We start from the raw sequence: 16,728 nt of genomic DNA on the forward strand, positions 1-16,728 counted from the left end.
ACTCTGTGTTATTAAAGGGACAGTCTACACCAGATCGGTCTTTAAAAAGATATATATCCCTTTGTTACCCATTCCCCAGTTTTGCATAACTAAAATGGTTATATCAATATACTTTTTACCTGTGATTACCTTGGGGACTATTTATGTAGGTGCGGACAGACATGATCCGCTATAGCTGGTGCAATACCGCCCCCTGCAGATTTGCGGCCGCTAGCAGGGGATGTCAATCAACCCAATTGTATGCAATCGGGCTGATTGCTGTCCGCCACCTCAGAGGTGGGTGACGAATTAAGTAGCAGCGGTCTTAGGACGGCTGCTTCTTAACTTCCGCTTCAGTCGGAACTAAAGCGGAGAGGGTCGGAAGCAGAATCCGCTGCTTCATAAATAGACCACCTTGTATCTAAGTCTCTGCAGACTGGCCCCTAATTTTAGTTCTTTTGACAGACCTGCATTTTAGCCAATCAGTGCCGACTCATAGGTAACTCCACGTGCATGAGCACATTGTTATCTATATGACACACATGAACTAACACCCTCTAGTTGTGAAAAACTGTCAAAATACATTTATATAAGAGACGGCCTTCAAGGGCTAAGAAATTAGCATATGAACCTCCTAGGTTTAGCTTTCAACTAAGAATATCAAGAGAACAAAGCAACATTGATGATAAAAGTCAATGGGAAAGTTGTTTAAAATGGCATGCCCTATATGAATCATGAAAGTTTATTTTTGACTAGACTGTCCATTTAATTATGCTTTATTTGTAATCTAGCCCATTATCTTTTTCTCCAAGTTACAATTAATAAAAGCTGCTCTATTGTGTGCTAGATTGCAATATTGATATTTAAATCTGTTTAATCCAAATACTTTTCTGTGTTTCTAGGATCAATTTGCTTTTTGAGTTCAGGTTCCCACAGTAAGTGTTAATCTAAGACTTTCCATTCAGTTATGAGGATCCCCACAGTCAATGTGATCTCCATAAAAAAGCTGAATATTGCTAGATAACCCTTCCTCCTAGTATTCAAATGAACATTTCCTATGTGGCCCTCTATATGACTACAACCAATAGAAACCAATGTGTAAGCGGGCAGTATAATCTTATTCGTCAACCAGTTAGGACAGGTTAATAATTACAAGTAGCAGTTATAGATGCATATTATCTTGTATATTGCACAGTTTTATTTTTAGGTGATTCTTGCAAGACCGTAACAATTTCAGTGAGGGGATAAAGTATCCTAGTTGATGACACAAATAGACCTGCAACTTGTTATCTTGTGTTAGCAGATACCAGGTGTTTATAAAGAATGTGCAAAGGGTTTCTTGTCACCAGCCTCTCTGTAAGACACTAATAAATGGGTTATCAGCCCTTATAAGGTATCCAGTCTGTAGAAAGATCTGACCCAGTTACATAGGGAGGGATTCCTGCCCACTCTGCAGATGATCTTGTAATAAATCACATGGAGGTGATACTTTGTTATTGATACAAAACATGGGAGGCAGCAGAGTGGGGGCAACATGTTTATTTCATTTTGGATCAGATTAACAGATGTGAATTACTGGTACAAATTGGGCAGAATGTGGCACATTAATATAAAGAGCACAGGCTTGTACATTAGGCGAGAGAAGAAAGACGTGAGACTCTTGTCACTTTAGGTGCAGATTCACAGCAGATGTAGCCTTGTGCACATGTATAAATGAGGTCACGTGTCACATGTGCAGATACACAGCAAATGTAGCCTTGGGCACATATATAAATGAGGTAATGTGTCACATGTGCAGGGTAACTCTGTGTAGGCATGTGAGGATCTTTCAGTACAATTCTTTTATTGTAGCCTGTAGACCAGTGGGCAGTGAGAGTCATTGTTCCTCTTCAGGATTCCAAGTCCTGTGTATGGGGAAAATAAAGTGTTTAATTTAGTAATTTATTTACATATTTAACCAGGTTCAACTGTTTATCTGTGTGTGTATATATACATGGGCAATGTCAAAATTAAAATAAATTCATCCTTAAAGGAACACTGAACTCATTTTTTTTCTTTCATGATTCAGATAGAGCATGCAATTTGAAACAACTTTCTAATTTACTCCTATTATCATTTTTTCTTCATTCTCTTGCTATCTTTATTTGAAAAGCAAGAATGTAAGTTTAGAAGACGGACCATTTCTGGTTCACAACCTGGGGTATTCTTGCTGATTGGCTGATATTTAGCCACCACCAATAAACAAGTGCTGTCCAGCGTCTGAACCTAAAATTGGCTGGCTCCTTAGCTTAGATGCCTTCTTTTTCAAATAAAGATAGCAAGAGAATTGATAATAGGAGTAAATTAGAAAGTTGCTTACAATTTGGGTTTAGTATCCCTTTAAATTGTGAGCAAGTGAGTGCCCGGGTGTGTGCACCAAGTGCTGGGAAGGAGCATGAAGTGGGGAGGTGAGTGTGAGCTGTATAGGGCTGTGTGTATCCTCAAATAAAGCCAGGGAACCCTGTGTGTGCTACAGTCACATTGGGCAACCCCACTTATCCCTGCACAAGTCCAGCACGACCCTTCACCACCCAGCACTGGGCATCAATGAAGAGTATCTCCTTACCCTTAACCAAAGGAAGCAATGCAGAGCATCTCCTTACCCCTAACCAAAGGAAGCAATGCAGAGTATTTCCTTACTCCCAACCAAAGGCACCAATGCAGAGCATTTCCTTGCTCCCAACCAAAGGCACAAATGCAGAGCATCTCCTTACTCCCAACCAAAGGCACCAATGCAGAGCATCTCCTTACTCCCAACCAAAGGCACCAATGCAGAGCATCTCCTTACTCCCAACCAAAGGCACCAATGCAGAGCATTTCCTTACTCCCAACCAAAGGCACCAAATGCAGAGCATCTTCTTACTCCCAACCAAAGGAACCAATGCAGAGCATCTCTTTACTCCCAACCAAAGGCACCAATGCAGAGCATCTCCTTACTCCCAACCAATGGCACCAATGCAGAGCACATCCTCTCCCAGAACTCAGAGAAAATACACAGATTTTTACACTCAGCTACTTCAACTGCCCTATAACTTACAACAGCTTGATTTCAAAAACATCCTCTCCCAGAACTCAGAGAAAATACACAGATTTTTAAACTCAGCTACTTCAACTGCCCTCTAACTTACAACAGGTAGCCTTCTGGAAAACAGCTTCCCTCCCACCCTACCCCTCACCCCCCCCCCCCCCAAGCTCATTTCCTCATTTATAGATAGTCTGCAAGGCTCTGTCCTCGGTCCCCTTCTCTTCTCAATCTATACGTCATCACTAGGTTCCCTAATTAATTCCCACGGTTTCCAATATCATTTATATGCCGATGACACCCAAATCTACTTATCTGCACCAGACCTATCTCCTTCCTTGCTAACCCATGTCACTAACTGTCTTTCTCACATCTCTTCCTGGATGTCCTCTCACTACCTCAAGCTAAATCTCTCCAAAACTGAGCTCCTCATTTTCCCCCCTTCTTCCAAAATCTCCACCCCCAATATCTCTATAACTGTCGACAACTCCATCATTACCCCTACCCCGCATGCCCGATGTCTCAGGGTCACATTTGACTCAGATCTTTCCTTCACTCCTTACATTCAGTCCTTGGCTAAAGCCTGCCACTTCCACCTTAAAAACATCTCCAAAATTAGACACTTCCTTACTCAAGACACAACTAAGATTTTAATCCACTCTCTCATTCTTTCCCGCCTTGATTACTGCAACTCTGTCCTCTCTGGACTCCCCACCTGCTGCCTAGCTCCTTTACAATCCAAAATGAATGTCTCTGCCAGACTCATCTTCCTTACACGTCACTCTTCATCTGCTGCTCCTCTCTGCCAATCCCTTCACTGGCTTCCTCTTGCCTCTAGGATCAAACACAAAATTCTCACTCTGACATACAAAGCCCTCAACTGCACTGCTCCCCCCTATATCTCAGACCTTGTCTCCAGATACTCTCCCTCCCGTCCCCTTCGCTCTGCTCATGACCTCCTACTCTCCTCCTCTCTGGTTACCTCATCGCACTCCCATTTACAGGACTTATCCAGACTGGCTCCCATCTTGTGGAACTCTCTGCCTCGCCCCACAAGACTCTCCCCTAGTTTTAACAGCTTGAAGCGCTCCCTGTTCAGGGATGCATACAACCTACACTAACCTTACTTTATACCAGTTCCACTCCTCCATTGCTATCCCCTGAACCCCCTTAAGTCCAGCTGTTTGTATATCACCTTCTTAAGAGTTAATTACAACAGTGCAACTCTTGGCAGGGCCCTCTACCCATCCGATCCCTTTAATTGTTTTGTTGTACTACCCTCTGTTTACAGCGCTGCGTAATCTGTTGGCGCTCTACAAAAAAACGATAATAATAATAAAAGAGCATCTCCTTACTCCCAACCAAAGGCACCAATGCAGAGCATCTCCTGACTCCCAACCAAAGACACCAATGCAGAGCATCTCCTGACTCCCAACCAAAGGCACCAATGCAGAGCATCTCCTTACTCCCAACCAAAGGCACCAATGCAGAGCATCTCCTGACTCCCAACCAAAGGCACCAATGCAGAGCATCTCCTTACTCCCAACCAAAGGCACCAATGCAGAGCATCTCTTTACTCCCAACCAAAGGCACCAATGCAGAGCATCTCCTTACTCCCAACCAAAGGCACCAATGCAGAGCATCTCCTTACTCCCAACCAAAGGCACCAAATGCAGAGCATCTTCTTACTCCCAACCAAAGGAACCAATGCAGAGCATCTCTTTACTCCCAACCAAAGGCACCAATGCAGAGCATCTCCTTACTCCCAACCAAAGGCACCAATGCAGAGTATCTCCTTACTCCCAACCAAAGGCACCAAATGCAGAGCATCTTCTTACTCCCAACCAATGGCACCAATGCAGAGCATCTCCTTACTCCCAACCAATGGCACCAATGCAGAGCATCTCCTTACTCCTAACCAATGGCACCAATGCAGAGCATCTTCTTACTCCCAACCAATGTCACCAATGCAAAGCATCTCCTTACTCCTAACCAAAGGCACAAGGCCTTGGGCGGCCTCTGGAAGTCTCCCTGATTACTGCTTTATGTACTCAACCTCTTAAACATAAACATCTCATGTGTAAAATGAGGGGACCATCACAATTAGATGAGAATACACACATACGGGGGCAGCAGTATTCTGCAGACTTTTAGTAAAATAGGGAAGACTAGATGGATAGATAATTAGAAAACACAGAAAAAAAGAAATCTGCAATGGGACAAAAGAGCAGAGTATGTACTTACCTTAGCCCTGAGCTGCACAGGGGTGTCTGTATTTGGCTGCACCATTTTCATCTGAACAGAAAAAATAAACAAATAAAATTTTAAGGAAGAAAGAACGTACCCATCCCAAGGAATGTTAAAAAGAATTTCAACTGGATTAGAGAAACTGTAAATCATTAAGACATAGAGCCTGACCTAAAGCAGACATGGAGAGAAGTCTCACAAATCTTTGTTTTTTTGTCTGCATTATATTATAATGTATGTTTCTGTACTTCACACCCAGAACCTGCATAATCTAAAGCTATTATTTGCCTCTACAAAATTCTTTGAGGGACCTCACGTTACTGACATGATGTCTTAGATCATCTTACAAGAGAGGCTCTGTCACATGAACAGCTTTGTGTAAATGTAATTACCTCTTTATTGTGCTAGCTTAGGCATTAATCAGAGTTTCTGCAGAATATGTGCTCCATAGTATTACACTTTAATCTTATTGTTGTTGAAGGAAGATCTAGGTTTGATATAAGGTTATATATATTTATCTGCTACTTTGAATTATATAGCATGTAGGGTACATGACGTTTACCTGGCTCATAATAATCATAAATCAAGACTGTAGCTTCTTGTACATTGAGGACACGATTACCCATTTCAACCTTGAGGGACATGGAGATTGTCTCTTTGGGAACCTGGGATGAAGGTGGAGAGAGGAAGTAAAGAAGAATTTAGATTTGTTTTATTTAGGAACAGGGGAAAACACTAAAAACATAGTCCATGGGTGTAATACCCCCCTTGTCCACAACCAGACTAACAAAGGTTTAGATATTTGTATCAGGCAACGGTCACAGGCTTTATTTAGCATTGATGAGTAGATCTCAGGGCTACAAAGGGCAGTATATTTATCTGGGGTTTGTATGAGAAAATCACACTGTGCATATTGGTCATTACAAATAACTCAAAAGAAACAAACTTTATGACTTTATCAGGAAACTATAAAATCAACTTATTATCAAAAGAGCACAGATATTTGTGCAAATAATGAACCTGTTCTCCATCTCAAACAGGGGACTCAATAACCATAATACTTATTCCCAGGTCAGCATGGGAGAGTTGGGTGAAACTATCAAAGCATTTCCTGGAAAACAGGAGAAATCTGAAAGTACAAAAATTAGCCGGATCCTGCTGATTGTAAATGACATAGAAGCATATCATCTTATACTAAGGGATAAAAGGACAAGTCACACAGGCAGGGAGGGGAAGGATTACAGGCTGAAGACTACGGAGAAGAGCTACAGTTTGTGCACACGGCTCACTCACAGAGTCCAGGTACAGGATCACATGACCATTCTCCTGTTCAGTTTTGGAGACCACTTTTGAATCCACCAGCTGTGAATATAAATGAGAACAATATGCAAATAAAGGTTCAGCTTCACACCAGACCCTGCAGCACTAAACAACTTATCTCATGTCTGATCTACATTTAGATATTACATATTGTCAGAGTTCCTGCCTATGCTTGTACCTTTAAATTATCAGCACTATGACTCATATTGCCCTGCCCACCAAGCCATTAAATCAACCTCGTTTCCAAACCTCAGTGCTTAGTATTTTGTTTTGCTGTTAGCCTTAGCAGCTGCTTCCCCTGAGCTTTACCTGTTACGGATTACAACCTCTATATTCCACTCTAGAGTTCTGCAATAGCCATTCTCACAGTTACTTGGAGCAGAATTTGTTTCCAATCTGTTGCGTGTCTCTTTTGCATGAACTAACCTGATACATTGTGGGCTAATCTATTTTGCCGGAGGCTCTTTGCTGCATCCGCAGCTCATCTCTCAAACTACCTCTCATCGTGCTTTGTCACAACTCAGTGTTTACTCCTCCTGTCAGTCCTCAGGGGGCCTCAATCCGGACTCTGTATAAGGTGCTTTCTAAACATTAATAGCACTTGTGAGGATCGGGACTCGCTAACAAAGGAAAAACTCCTCCCCCTTTCCTCCTTTTACACGCCGGACTGTTTTTCAGTAACTCCCACGCTGTGCAAAGGACATTCTCACCAATAGAAGCTACTACCTCCTTTTTATTCAACCGTTGCTCACTAAGCTATCGGTCACTCCGGACAATTCCTCCACAAGTCAGGCTCTATTTCGCCCCACACTGTAATCAGATATTTCCGGTTGGGAAACTGTAAGCAAACACCGCTCAACAGTGTGTGTGGGTGATTGGTGCAAAACTCTGTGCTTCAAATAACTATCAGCTATTGCTACACAAATTCCTCCTATCCTTTACTGGATTTAGATATAAGTCTTTTCCAGTTATCCTCTAATTGCCTCAGAGTTTGTTACCCTTTAAAGGCTTGTTGTTGTTAGTGAGGTCATTTCCCTTTTTGGACCTGATAGCACTTACAATCTACCATAGTGTTATCAGATTGGGAGGTGAAACATATAACATATATATATATTTATTCAATATCTGCAGTTGAGTTCTAACACTACTTATTCCATTACACATATGTTGTACGTCTGTCAAGCCAGGATTGTCTCTAGATACATTAAGCTCTAGAGAGCTGACTCTTATTAATAACTGTATAAGAATTGCTATGGTTTGGGTCACTGCAGAGTCCTTAAATGGTCATTCAGCCTATTCAGGAAATGTATTGAGCTGCTGGGATAAATATTTGGAATATCACATATGGGGAAAGGTAGGTACAGAGATTTGGTACCAATGAGGGTGTAGAACAGGAACAAGGAGGTTACGCTATAGGGTATCAACAAGCAGAAGGAGTTTCTGGATGCACCAGTTTACACAGATGTCCTCAGGCTTACCACATTCACACAACCTTCTACGATTGACACCATCTGAACCAAATAAGTTTATCTTGGTCTCATCGGACCACAGGACATGGTTCCAGTAATCCATGTCCATAGTCTGCTTGTCTTCAGAAAACTGTTTGCTGGCTTTCTTGTGCATCATCTTTAGAAGAGGCTTCCTTCTGGGACGACAGCCATGTAGACTAGATATGTGCATGGCGAAAAAATTCGGTTCGGTTCGGATCGATTCGGAATTTTTCAAATTTCGGTTCGGATCGATTCGAAAAATTTTGAATCGATTCGATTCGGATTCGTTTCGGATTCATTCGGATTCGAAGAAATTCGTCTGGATTCGGAAATTCGGAATTTCGGTAAGTGTTAGGTGGGATTAGACTAGTATTATGTATATTAGGTGTAACCCATAGCAGAGTGATATAAACTAATATACTGTACAATGCTAGTGTAATCCATGGCCATCCGAATTTACCGAATAAATCCGAACTAATTCGGATTTATTCAGTAAATTTGGCAGTATTTTAATTCGGAAATTCAGTTCGATCCGAATCTCCGAATTTTCCGAATCGAACCGAACCGCACATATCTAATGTAGACCAATTTGATGCAGTGTGTGGCATATGGTCTGAGCACTGACAGGCTGACCCCTACCCCTTCAACCTCTGCAGCAATGCAGGCAGCACTCATATATCTATTTCCCTGAAGACAACCTCTGGATATGACGCTGAGCACGTGCACTCAACTTCTTTAGTCGACCATAACGAGGCCTGTTCTGAGTGGATTCTGTCCTGTGAAACCGCTGTATGGTCTTGCCCACCGTGCTACAGCTCAGTTTCAGGGTCTTGGCAATCTTCTTATAGCCTAGGCCATCTTCATGTAGAACAATTCTTTTTTTCAAATCCCCAGAGAGTTCTTTGCCATGAGGTGCCATGTTGAACTTCCAGTGACCAGTATGAGAGAGTGTGAGAGCGATAACACCAAATTTAACACCTGCTCCCCATTCACACCTGAAACCTTGTAACACTGAGTCACATGACAATGGGGAGGGAAAATTGCTAATTTGGCCCAATTTGGACATTTCCACTTTGGGGTGTACTCACTTTTGTTGCCAATGGTTTAGACATTAATGGCTGTGTGTTGAGTTATTTTGAGGGGACAGCAAATTTACACTGTTATACAGGCTGTACACTCACTACTTTACATTGTAGCAAAGTGTAATTTCTTCAGTGTTGTCACATGAAAAGATATAATAAAAAATTTACAAAAATGTGAGGTGTGTACTCACTTTTGTGAGATACTGTATATTCCCCAGGACAGTGGTTTTCTTCATTTTATATGCCAAGGGCCACTGTGTTCACTTTTTCAAGAGTCATAGACCACTAACAACATATAGACCAACGGGTGACTGTAGTGTGTATAAAACTATTGCTTGCTTCTTATCATCTCCCCCTTTTCTACTGCCCCTTTGACTCTCTTCCCCAAACCTCTTTCTCCCTGTAAAAGCCAAAAATGTGCAGAAAAAAGTCTAAAAGATATCCTAAAAACATAAAATACTACTAACGTTTCTGAGAGACGCGTAATCTGCGGTGTATCCAGACTGCATTTTTAGGTCAATAATTGCCATGTTGGATTTTTCTCGACTTCCTTGGTAGCTAGAAAAGGAAATAAATATATACAAACAAGAAATACAATAGTGGTTAGAAAAGGTCACTGGCAGGTGAAACAGGTGGTAAAATATACAGGAGGTATTTCAGGTAGCAGACATTTGTAGCAATTGAATTTACTTTTATAAAACGAAGACAGGGTAAAACCACAGATGAGAACATTGTACTAGGGATGGGCAAATATGACTAAATTCGAATTTTAGAACGAAATTTCTTTAAAATTTGAATATCGAATGTTATTTTCCATTTTCAAATGTTGCTTTAAATTTCAAATTGCTTTCAAATTCAAATGTTTTTTTTAATTTTAAATGTTCATAATAGTTAAAATATACACATTCAAATTTCGATTGTGTATATTCGATATATTATGAACATTCAAAATTGAATATTGACATTTCGAATCACATACATTATTTTAATCGAAATAGAATACTGAAACTTCAAATTGCATAAATTAATTTAAAATTGAATGTTATAGCTAACAGAAAGCATCCATAAAATTTGAATATTCGAACGAATATTACTGAATATTATTTAAAATTTGAAAACTAATATTCGAAATTAGAAAGTTAGAATGTTTGATAAACCGATGAATTAATAAAAATTAATTTGAAATTTGAAGGTATTGAAATATTCACCCATCCCTACATTGTACACAATAGGTACATTTGCTTCATACCTGACGGCGATGCCAATAGTAAAAGTATACGCCACACCGTTTACACAACTATCAGCGGATGAGTTTACAGACAAGGAGAAGGCAGCGTTTTGTTGGGACACAGGGAGGTAGTATCTCAAAGTGCTCTGCAGAGAGAGGAGGAAGAGGAGCTGGTACCAAAGTACAAACACAGTAACCAATAGAGAACATGCTGTAGGATCTAGTTTGTAAAGTTCTGCTACATGCTGTAGGATCTAGTTTGTAAAGTTCTGTTACATTCTGTAGGATCTAGTTTGTAAAATTCTGTTAAATTCTGTAGGATCTAGTTTGTAAAGTTCTGTTACATTCTGTAGGATCTAGTTTGTAAAGTGCTGTTACATTATGTAGGATCTAGTTTGTAAAATTCTGTTAAATTCTGTAGGATCTAGTTTGTAAAGTTCTGTTACATTCTGTAGGATCTAGTTTGTAAAGTTCTGTTACATTCTGTAGGATCTAGTTTGTAAAGTGCTGTTACATTCTGTAGGATCTAGTTTGTAAAGTTCTGCTACATTCTGTAGGATCTAGTTTGTAAAGTGCTGTTACATTCTGTAGGATCTAGTTTGTAAAGTGCTGTTATATTCTGTAGGATCTAGTTTATAAAGTTCTGCTACATTCTGTAGGATCTAGTTTGTAAAGTTCTGCTACATTCTGTAGGATCTAGTTTGTAAAGTTCTGCTACATTCTGTAGGATCTAGTTTGTAAAGTTCTGTTACATTCTGTAGGATCTAGTTTGTAAAGTTATGCTACATTCTGTAGGATCTAGTTTGTAAAGTTCTGTTACATTCTGTAGGATCTAGTTTGTAAAGTTCTGTTACGTTCTGTAGGATCTAGTTTGTAAAGTTCTGTTACATTCTGTAGGATCTAGTTTGTAAAGTTCTGCTACATTCTGTAGGATCTAGTCTGTAAAGTTATGTTACATTCTGTAGAATCTAGTTTGTAAAGTTCTGTTACATTCTGTAGGATCTAGTTTGTAAAGTTCTGCTACATTCTGTAGGATCTAGTTTGTAAAGTTATATCACATTCTGTAGGATCTAGTCTGTAAAGGTATGTTACATTCTGTAGGATCTAGTTTGTAAAGTTCTGTTACATTCTGTAGAATCTAGTTTGTAAAGTTCTGTTACATTCTGTAGGATCTAGTTTGTAAAGTTCTGCTACATTCTGTAGGATCTAGTCTGTAAAGTTATGTTACATTCTGTAGGATCTAGTTTGTAAAGTTCTGTTACATTCTGTAGAATCTAGTTTGTAAAGTTCTGTTACATTCTGTAGGATCTAGTTTGTAAAGTTCTGCTACATTCTGTAGGATATAGTTTGTAAAGTTATGTTACATTCTGTAGGATCTAGTCTGTAAAGTTCTGTTACATTCTGTAGAATCTAGTTTGTAAAGTTCTGTTACATTCTGTAGGATCTAGTTTGTAAAGTTCTGTTACATTCTGTAGGATCTAGTTTGTAAAATTCTGCTATATTCTGTAGGATCTAGTCTGTAAAGTTATGTTACATTCTGTAGGATCTAGTTTGTAAAGTTCTGCTACATTCTGTAGGATCTAGTCTGTAAAGTTCTGTTACATTCTGTAGAATCTAGTCTGTAAAGTTATGTTACATTCTGTAGGATCTAGTTTGTAAAGTTCTGTTACATTCTGTAGAATCTAGTCTGTAAAGTTATGTTACATTCTGTAGGATCTAGTCTGTAAAGTTCTGTTACATTCTGTAGAATCTAGTCTGTAAAATTCTGTTACATTCTGTAGAATCTAGTTTGTAAAATTCTGTTACATTCTGTAGGATCTAGTTTGTAAAGTTATGTTACATTCTGTAGGATCTAGTTTGTAAAGTTCTGCTACATTCTGTAGGATCTAGTTTGTAAAGTTCTGTTACATTCTGTAGGATCTAGTTTGTAAAGTTATGTTACATTCTGTAGGATCTAGTTTGTAAAGTTCTGCTACATTCTGTAGGATCTAGTTTGTAAAGTTCTGCTACATTCTGTAGGATCTAGTTTGTAAAGTTCTGTTACATTCTGTAGGATCTAGTTTGTAAAGTTCTGTTACATTCTGTAGGATCTAGTTTGTAAAGTGCTGCTACATTCTGTAGGATCTAGTTTGTAAAGTTATGTTACATTCTGTAGGATCTAGTCTGTAAAGTTCTGTTACATTCTGTAGAATCTAGTTTGTAAAGTTCTGTTACATTCTGTAGGATCTAGTTTGTAAAATTCTGCTATATTCTGTAGGATCTAGTCTGTAAAGTTATGTTACATTCTGTAGGATCTAGTTTGTAAAGGTCTGCTACATTCTGTAGGATCTAGTTTGTAAAGTTATGTTACATTCTGTAGAATCTAGTCTGTAAAGTTATGTTACATTCTGTAGGATCTAGTTTGTAAAGTTATGTTACATTCTGTAGGATCTAGTTTGTAAAGTTATGTTACATTCTGTAGGATCTAGTTTGTAAAGTTCTGCTACATTCTGTAGGATCTAGTTTGTAAAGTTATGTTACATTCTGTAGGATCTAGTTTGTAAAGTTCTGCTACATTCTGTAGGATCTAGTTTGTAAAGTTATGTTACATTCTGTAGGATCTAGTTTGTAAAGTTCTGCTACATTCTGTAGGATCTAGTTTGTAAAGTTCTGCTACATTCTGTAGGATCTAGTTTGTAAAGTTCTGCTACATTCTGTAGGATCTAGTTTGTAAAGTTCTGTTACATTCTGTAGGATCTAGTTTGTAAAGTTCTGTTACATTCTGTAGGATCTAGTTTGTAAAGTTATGTTACATTCTGTAGGATCTAGTTTGTAAAGTTATGTTACATTCTGTAGGATCTAGTTTGTAAAGTTATGTTACATTCTGTAGGATCTAGTTTGTAAAGTTCTGTTACATTCTGTAGGATCTAGTTTGTAAAGTTCTGCTACATTCTGTAGGATCTAGTTTGTAAAGTTCTGTTACATTCTGTAGGATCTAGTTTGTAAAGTTCTGCTACATTCTGTAGGATCTAGTTTGTAAAGTTCTGCTACATTCTGTAGGATCTAGTTTGTAAAGTTCTGCTACATTCTGTAGGATCTAGTTTGTAAAGTTCTGCTACATTCTGTAGGATCTAGTACAGACCCCAGATTCTCCATCAGTAAAATAACCCTGCAGCAGGTGATTCAGCGCTGAATGTGACATGATTACCTGCACCAAGCAGCATCCGTTCCCACTGACATCAACACTATACTCCCCAGGGACGGTAGGTAAGGGCTGTCTTTGGACCAGCAGCCTGTTGTCCTGATTCAGAGATAGCTGGTAAAGCTGACCATTTCCTTGTTTCACAATCACATTGTGCTGAGCATTGGGGGTATATATGAGTGCAGCGTAAGCAGAGAGAGCCTGTAGCGCCACTGTTGTGTCCTGAAAGGGAAAAGGGTTAATAGCTTAATGACCCCATCTGGTTTGGTGTTGTACAAAGCATGATCTGATAGACACATCCTGTCCTGAGTCTCAGCTGCACTAACATATTGTATAATAAAGTGATGATGGTTCTACGGGCCAGAGTCCCCATCATACGCCTTACATGACAGCGATAGCGTAAACCCGGAACATATCGCTAAGCTACCCCAGTTCATTCATGTTAGTCAGGCCCAGTTATAAGAGAAAAACTCCCAATCTTAAGGATATTTACAGGAGACTATTTTCCTTTTTAGCAGCAGCAGGAATTTACAACTGAGCTCAATTTCCTACTATAACTTTGTCTGTTCTGCTGCATTGAGAGATAGGCATATTGTATTACTGTCACATACAAATGGCTCCAGTGCCTGTAGGAATGATCCAATTTACAGGGGGAACCATCATCTAGATGATCTGAACACAGAAGCATATGGGCTTTATCTGCTCCTTAATTACCTGTGTGGTCCGGAACCCTCCATATGAATTCTGTTGCCGGACAAGCCACAATGCTACTGTAGCCATATAGGTCAGATCAGCTTCAAGGACATTGGGTCCCTTGGCCACGCTGAGCAGGACATATGAAGCCATCTCCACTTCCAGTGGTGTGAACCAGGAGGAGAAGTAAGGAGAAGCTTGTCTGTCTGGCCTCTCCCAGTGCACAGCGCCCGCTGCAGAGGAAAATCGTTCATGTAGATAAAGGATAAATAGAAACCCAAAGTAGAAGGATAGAAAAATGTCCATGTGTGTAAAGTTAATATATTGAAACAAAATGATTATTTTATAAATAAGCAGTTTTCTTTGTATCTCATTTTGAGAGAAAAAACTAATTCTCTCCCAAAAAAACAAGCAAACAAATGTATTAAGATCAATTAACAAAAAACAACAAAAAAGTTGTGAGGTTTATATATTTTTTTTAAATCTATCTCTTGTAGATCAATATTGAATTAATATCTAAAGTCGTAATTTTTTAAAATTAAAAACGTAACTATTTATATTTGTTTATTCAGGGCAGTGTTTTTATTCAAATGTTTATACAATTTTCAGCTGTAATAATGGGATCCAGAGTCCAGCCATTAGGTTCCAGATCAAGACATGGTAAAAAGTATAAGATATAATCACACATCTCTAAAATGAAGGAAAACAAAGGAACCTTCTCCTTGATGTTCAGTAGTTTATGATTAGTAACCTCCAGCTAGATAAATATAATATTTCCATGCTCGCTCAGGTTACCTTCAGTGACAGCCTTTTGTTTCAGTATGTTCAGCAGGTTGTCCCTCTCATTTGACTTCTCAGCCAATGTGAAGACATAAAGCATCATGGTCTGGATATAGGTGCTCTGTTCAGACTTTGAGGCTTCCAGCACACATGCCAGGGCACCTTCCAACATGGTCTTCTGCAAAATAAAAAGACAAAAAGGAAATTATACCCTGAGAATAGCACCAGGGGTCTCTCCATTGATATATCCTTCATGGACAGACAATAAAGTGTGCTGGGCCCTCTTTCACTCACTGACTTATGGAGTTATAAAACATTGTATTAAAATCACAGAGCATCACTTCCTCTGGCAGCCTCAGGTTATAAAAATAGCATTTATGGCTGTCATTTCAGGGGTGGGTGGTGATAGACTATTTATTTTCCTTGGACAGGTTATGCCTGATTTTTGCCTGATGTGTTGATCTTCTAGCCTCACCTTTGTGCATTTTATCACCATAAGCCCTACTCTCGGGCCCTAATAAAGTAGACCTCTTCTGGACTCTGATTCTTTTGTATCTGAAGGCACTGCTTATGTCCTACCTCTGGCCTCAAGTCCAGATCAAGCCTAAGGCTTGTTGTCAAGCTTTTGACCATCTTCTACTTGTTCTGTCCTTTTGCTCTTAACTTCTGAGGAATATCTATGATTGCAGTGCATGATTTACCTTCCTCTCCTTTAGAGCTGGTCTTTAGTCTGGTGTCTAGCTCCACTATAGGGAATGTGATAAACTGGTACCTACAGCTTGGTCTCACTTACCCCAGTACTGTAGTCAGACTCCAGCAGAGCAATGGCGAGTAGTATTGTATAGATCAGGTCATCCTCTTTGTCTCCCTGTGATACAACAAGAGGTTAAAACTGGTTCATCTCTCACAATAAAGCTTCAAAGTGCCAATCCACCAATAGACAAAAGTTTAGCACATTGTTCCTAAGGTGAAGTTTGTATGTTTCTTTGTCTTTATTTAATTGTACTGTAAATAAAATTGTACTTTTGCAATGATTTTGGATTTTGCCTTAGAATGTCCTTTTAAGGTAAAATATCATGAATCCTACTTGTCAGAGCAGCACAGTAGGGTAGAACCTACACTGCAGATATGCAGCTTATCTTTTTATTTATGTATTTATTTTACAAATTCTCCATCGGTCATGTGCTCTTCAGCTGGAATGGAACTAATCCCTTTTATATTTTCTGGACACAAAGTTGTTAGATGTAGCCCTAAACTGCTTACCTGCGGCATAAACAGGTCCCCGCTTCTCTTGAAGCAGCCGGTTTCCAGTGTCTGGAGCTCAGACAGATAGAGCAGAGTTTGCTCTTGGACGTTCTTGTCAATGTAAATAAACTTCTTGGCTCTTTCAAAGATCTTAAAGGTGTTTGCTGTGAGTCTGGAGCAAAAATACATCAATATGAATCTTGTCACTGACTGTACAGACCCTGATCAAATTGCTCACCCCAGTACAATCATGTAACTGCTCCCACCAGCAGTCCAGCACCTCCCCCCTAGCATGTCACTGCATATCCCCCAGTACAATCATGTCATTGCTCCTACCAGCAGTCCAGCACCTCCCCATAGCATGTCACTGCATATCCCCCAGTACAATCATGTCACTGCATATCCCCAGTACAATCATGTCA

The 16,728-nt window shown here is 39.5% G+C and overlaps 1 protein-coding gene across 1 annotated transcript; it reads right to left on the minus strand.

The window, feature by feature from the left end:
* Nucleotides 1–5,285: 5,285 nt before the first annotated feature.
* Nucleotides 5,286–16,495, minus strand: LOC128640577 (ovostatin-like). The gene is made up of 10 exons (XM_053693048.1): nt 16,325–16,495; nt 15,855–15,929; nt 15,077–15,239; nt 14,303–14,514; nt 13,595–13,810; nt 10,405–10,553; nt 9,647–9,737; nt 6,581–6,649; nt 5,850–5,952; nt 5,286–5,335 (listed from the first exon to the last, which is right to left on the minus strand). Exons 1-10 carry the CDS (start codon nt 16,493–16,495, stop codon nt 5,286–5,288), a joined length of 1,299 nt encoding a protein of 432 aa, XP_053549023.1.
* Nucleotides 16,496–16,728: the final 233 nt, after the last annotated feature.

This window comes from Bombina bombina, chromosome 9 (assembly GCF_027579735.1).
Source record: "Bombina bombina isolate aBomBom1 chromosome 9, aBomBom1.pri, whole genome shotgun sequence".
NCBI classification, from domain to species: Eukaryota; Metazoa; Chordata; class Amphibia; order Anura; family Bombinatoridae; genus Bombina; species Bombina bombina.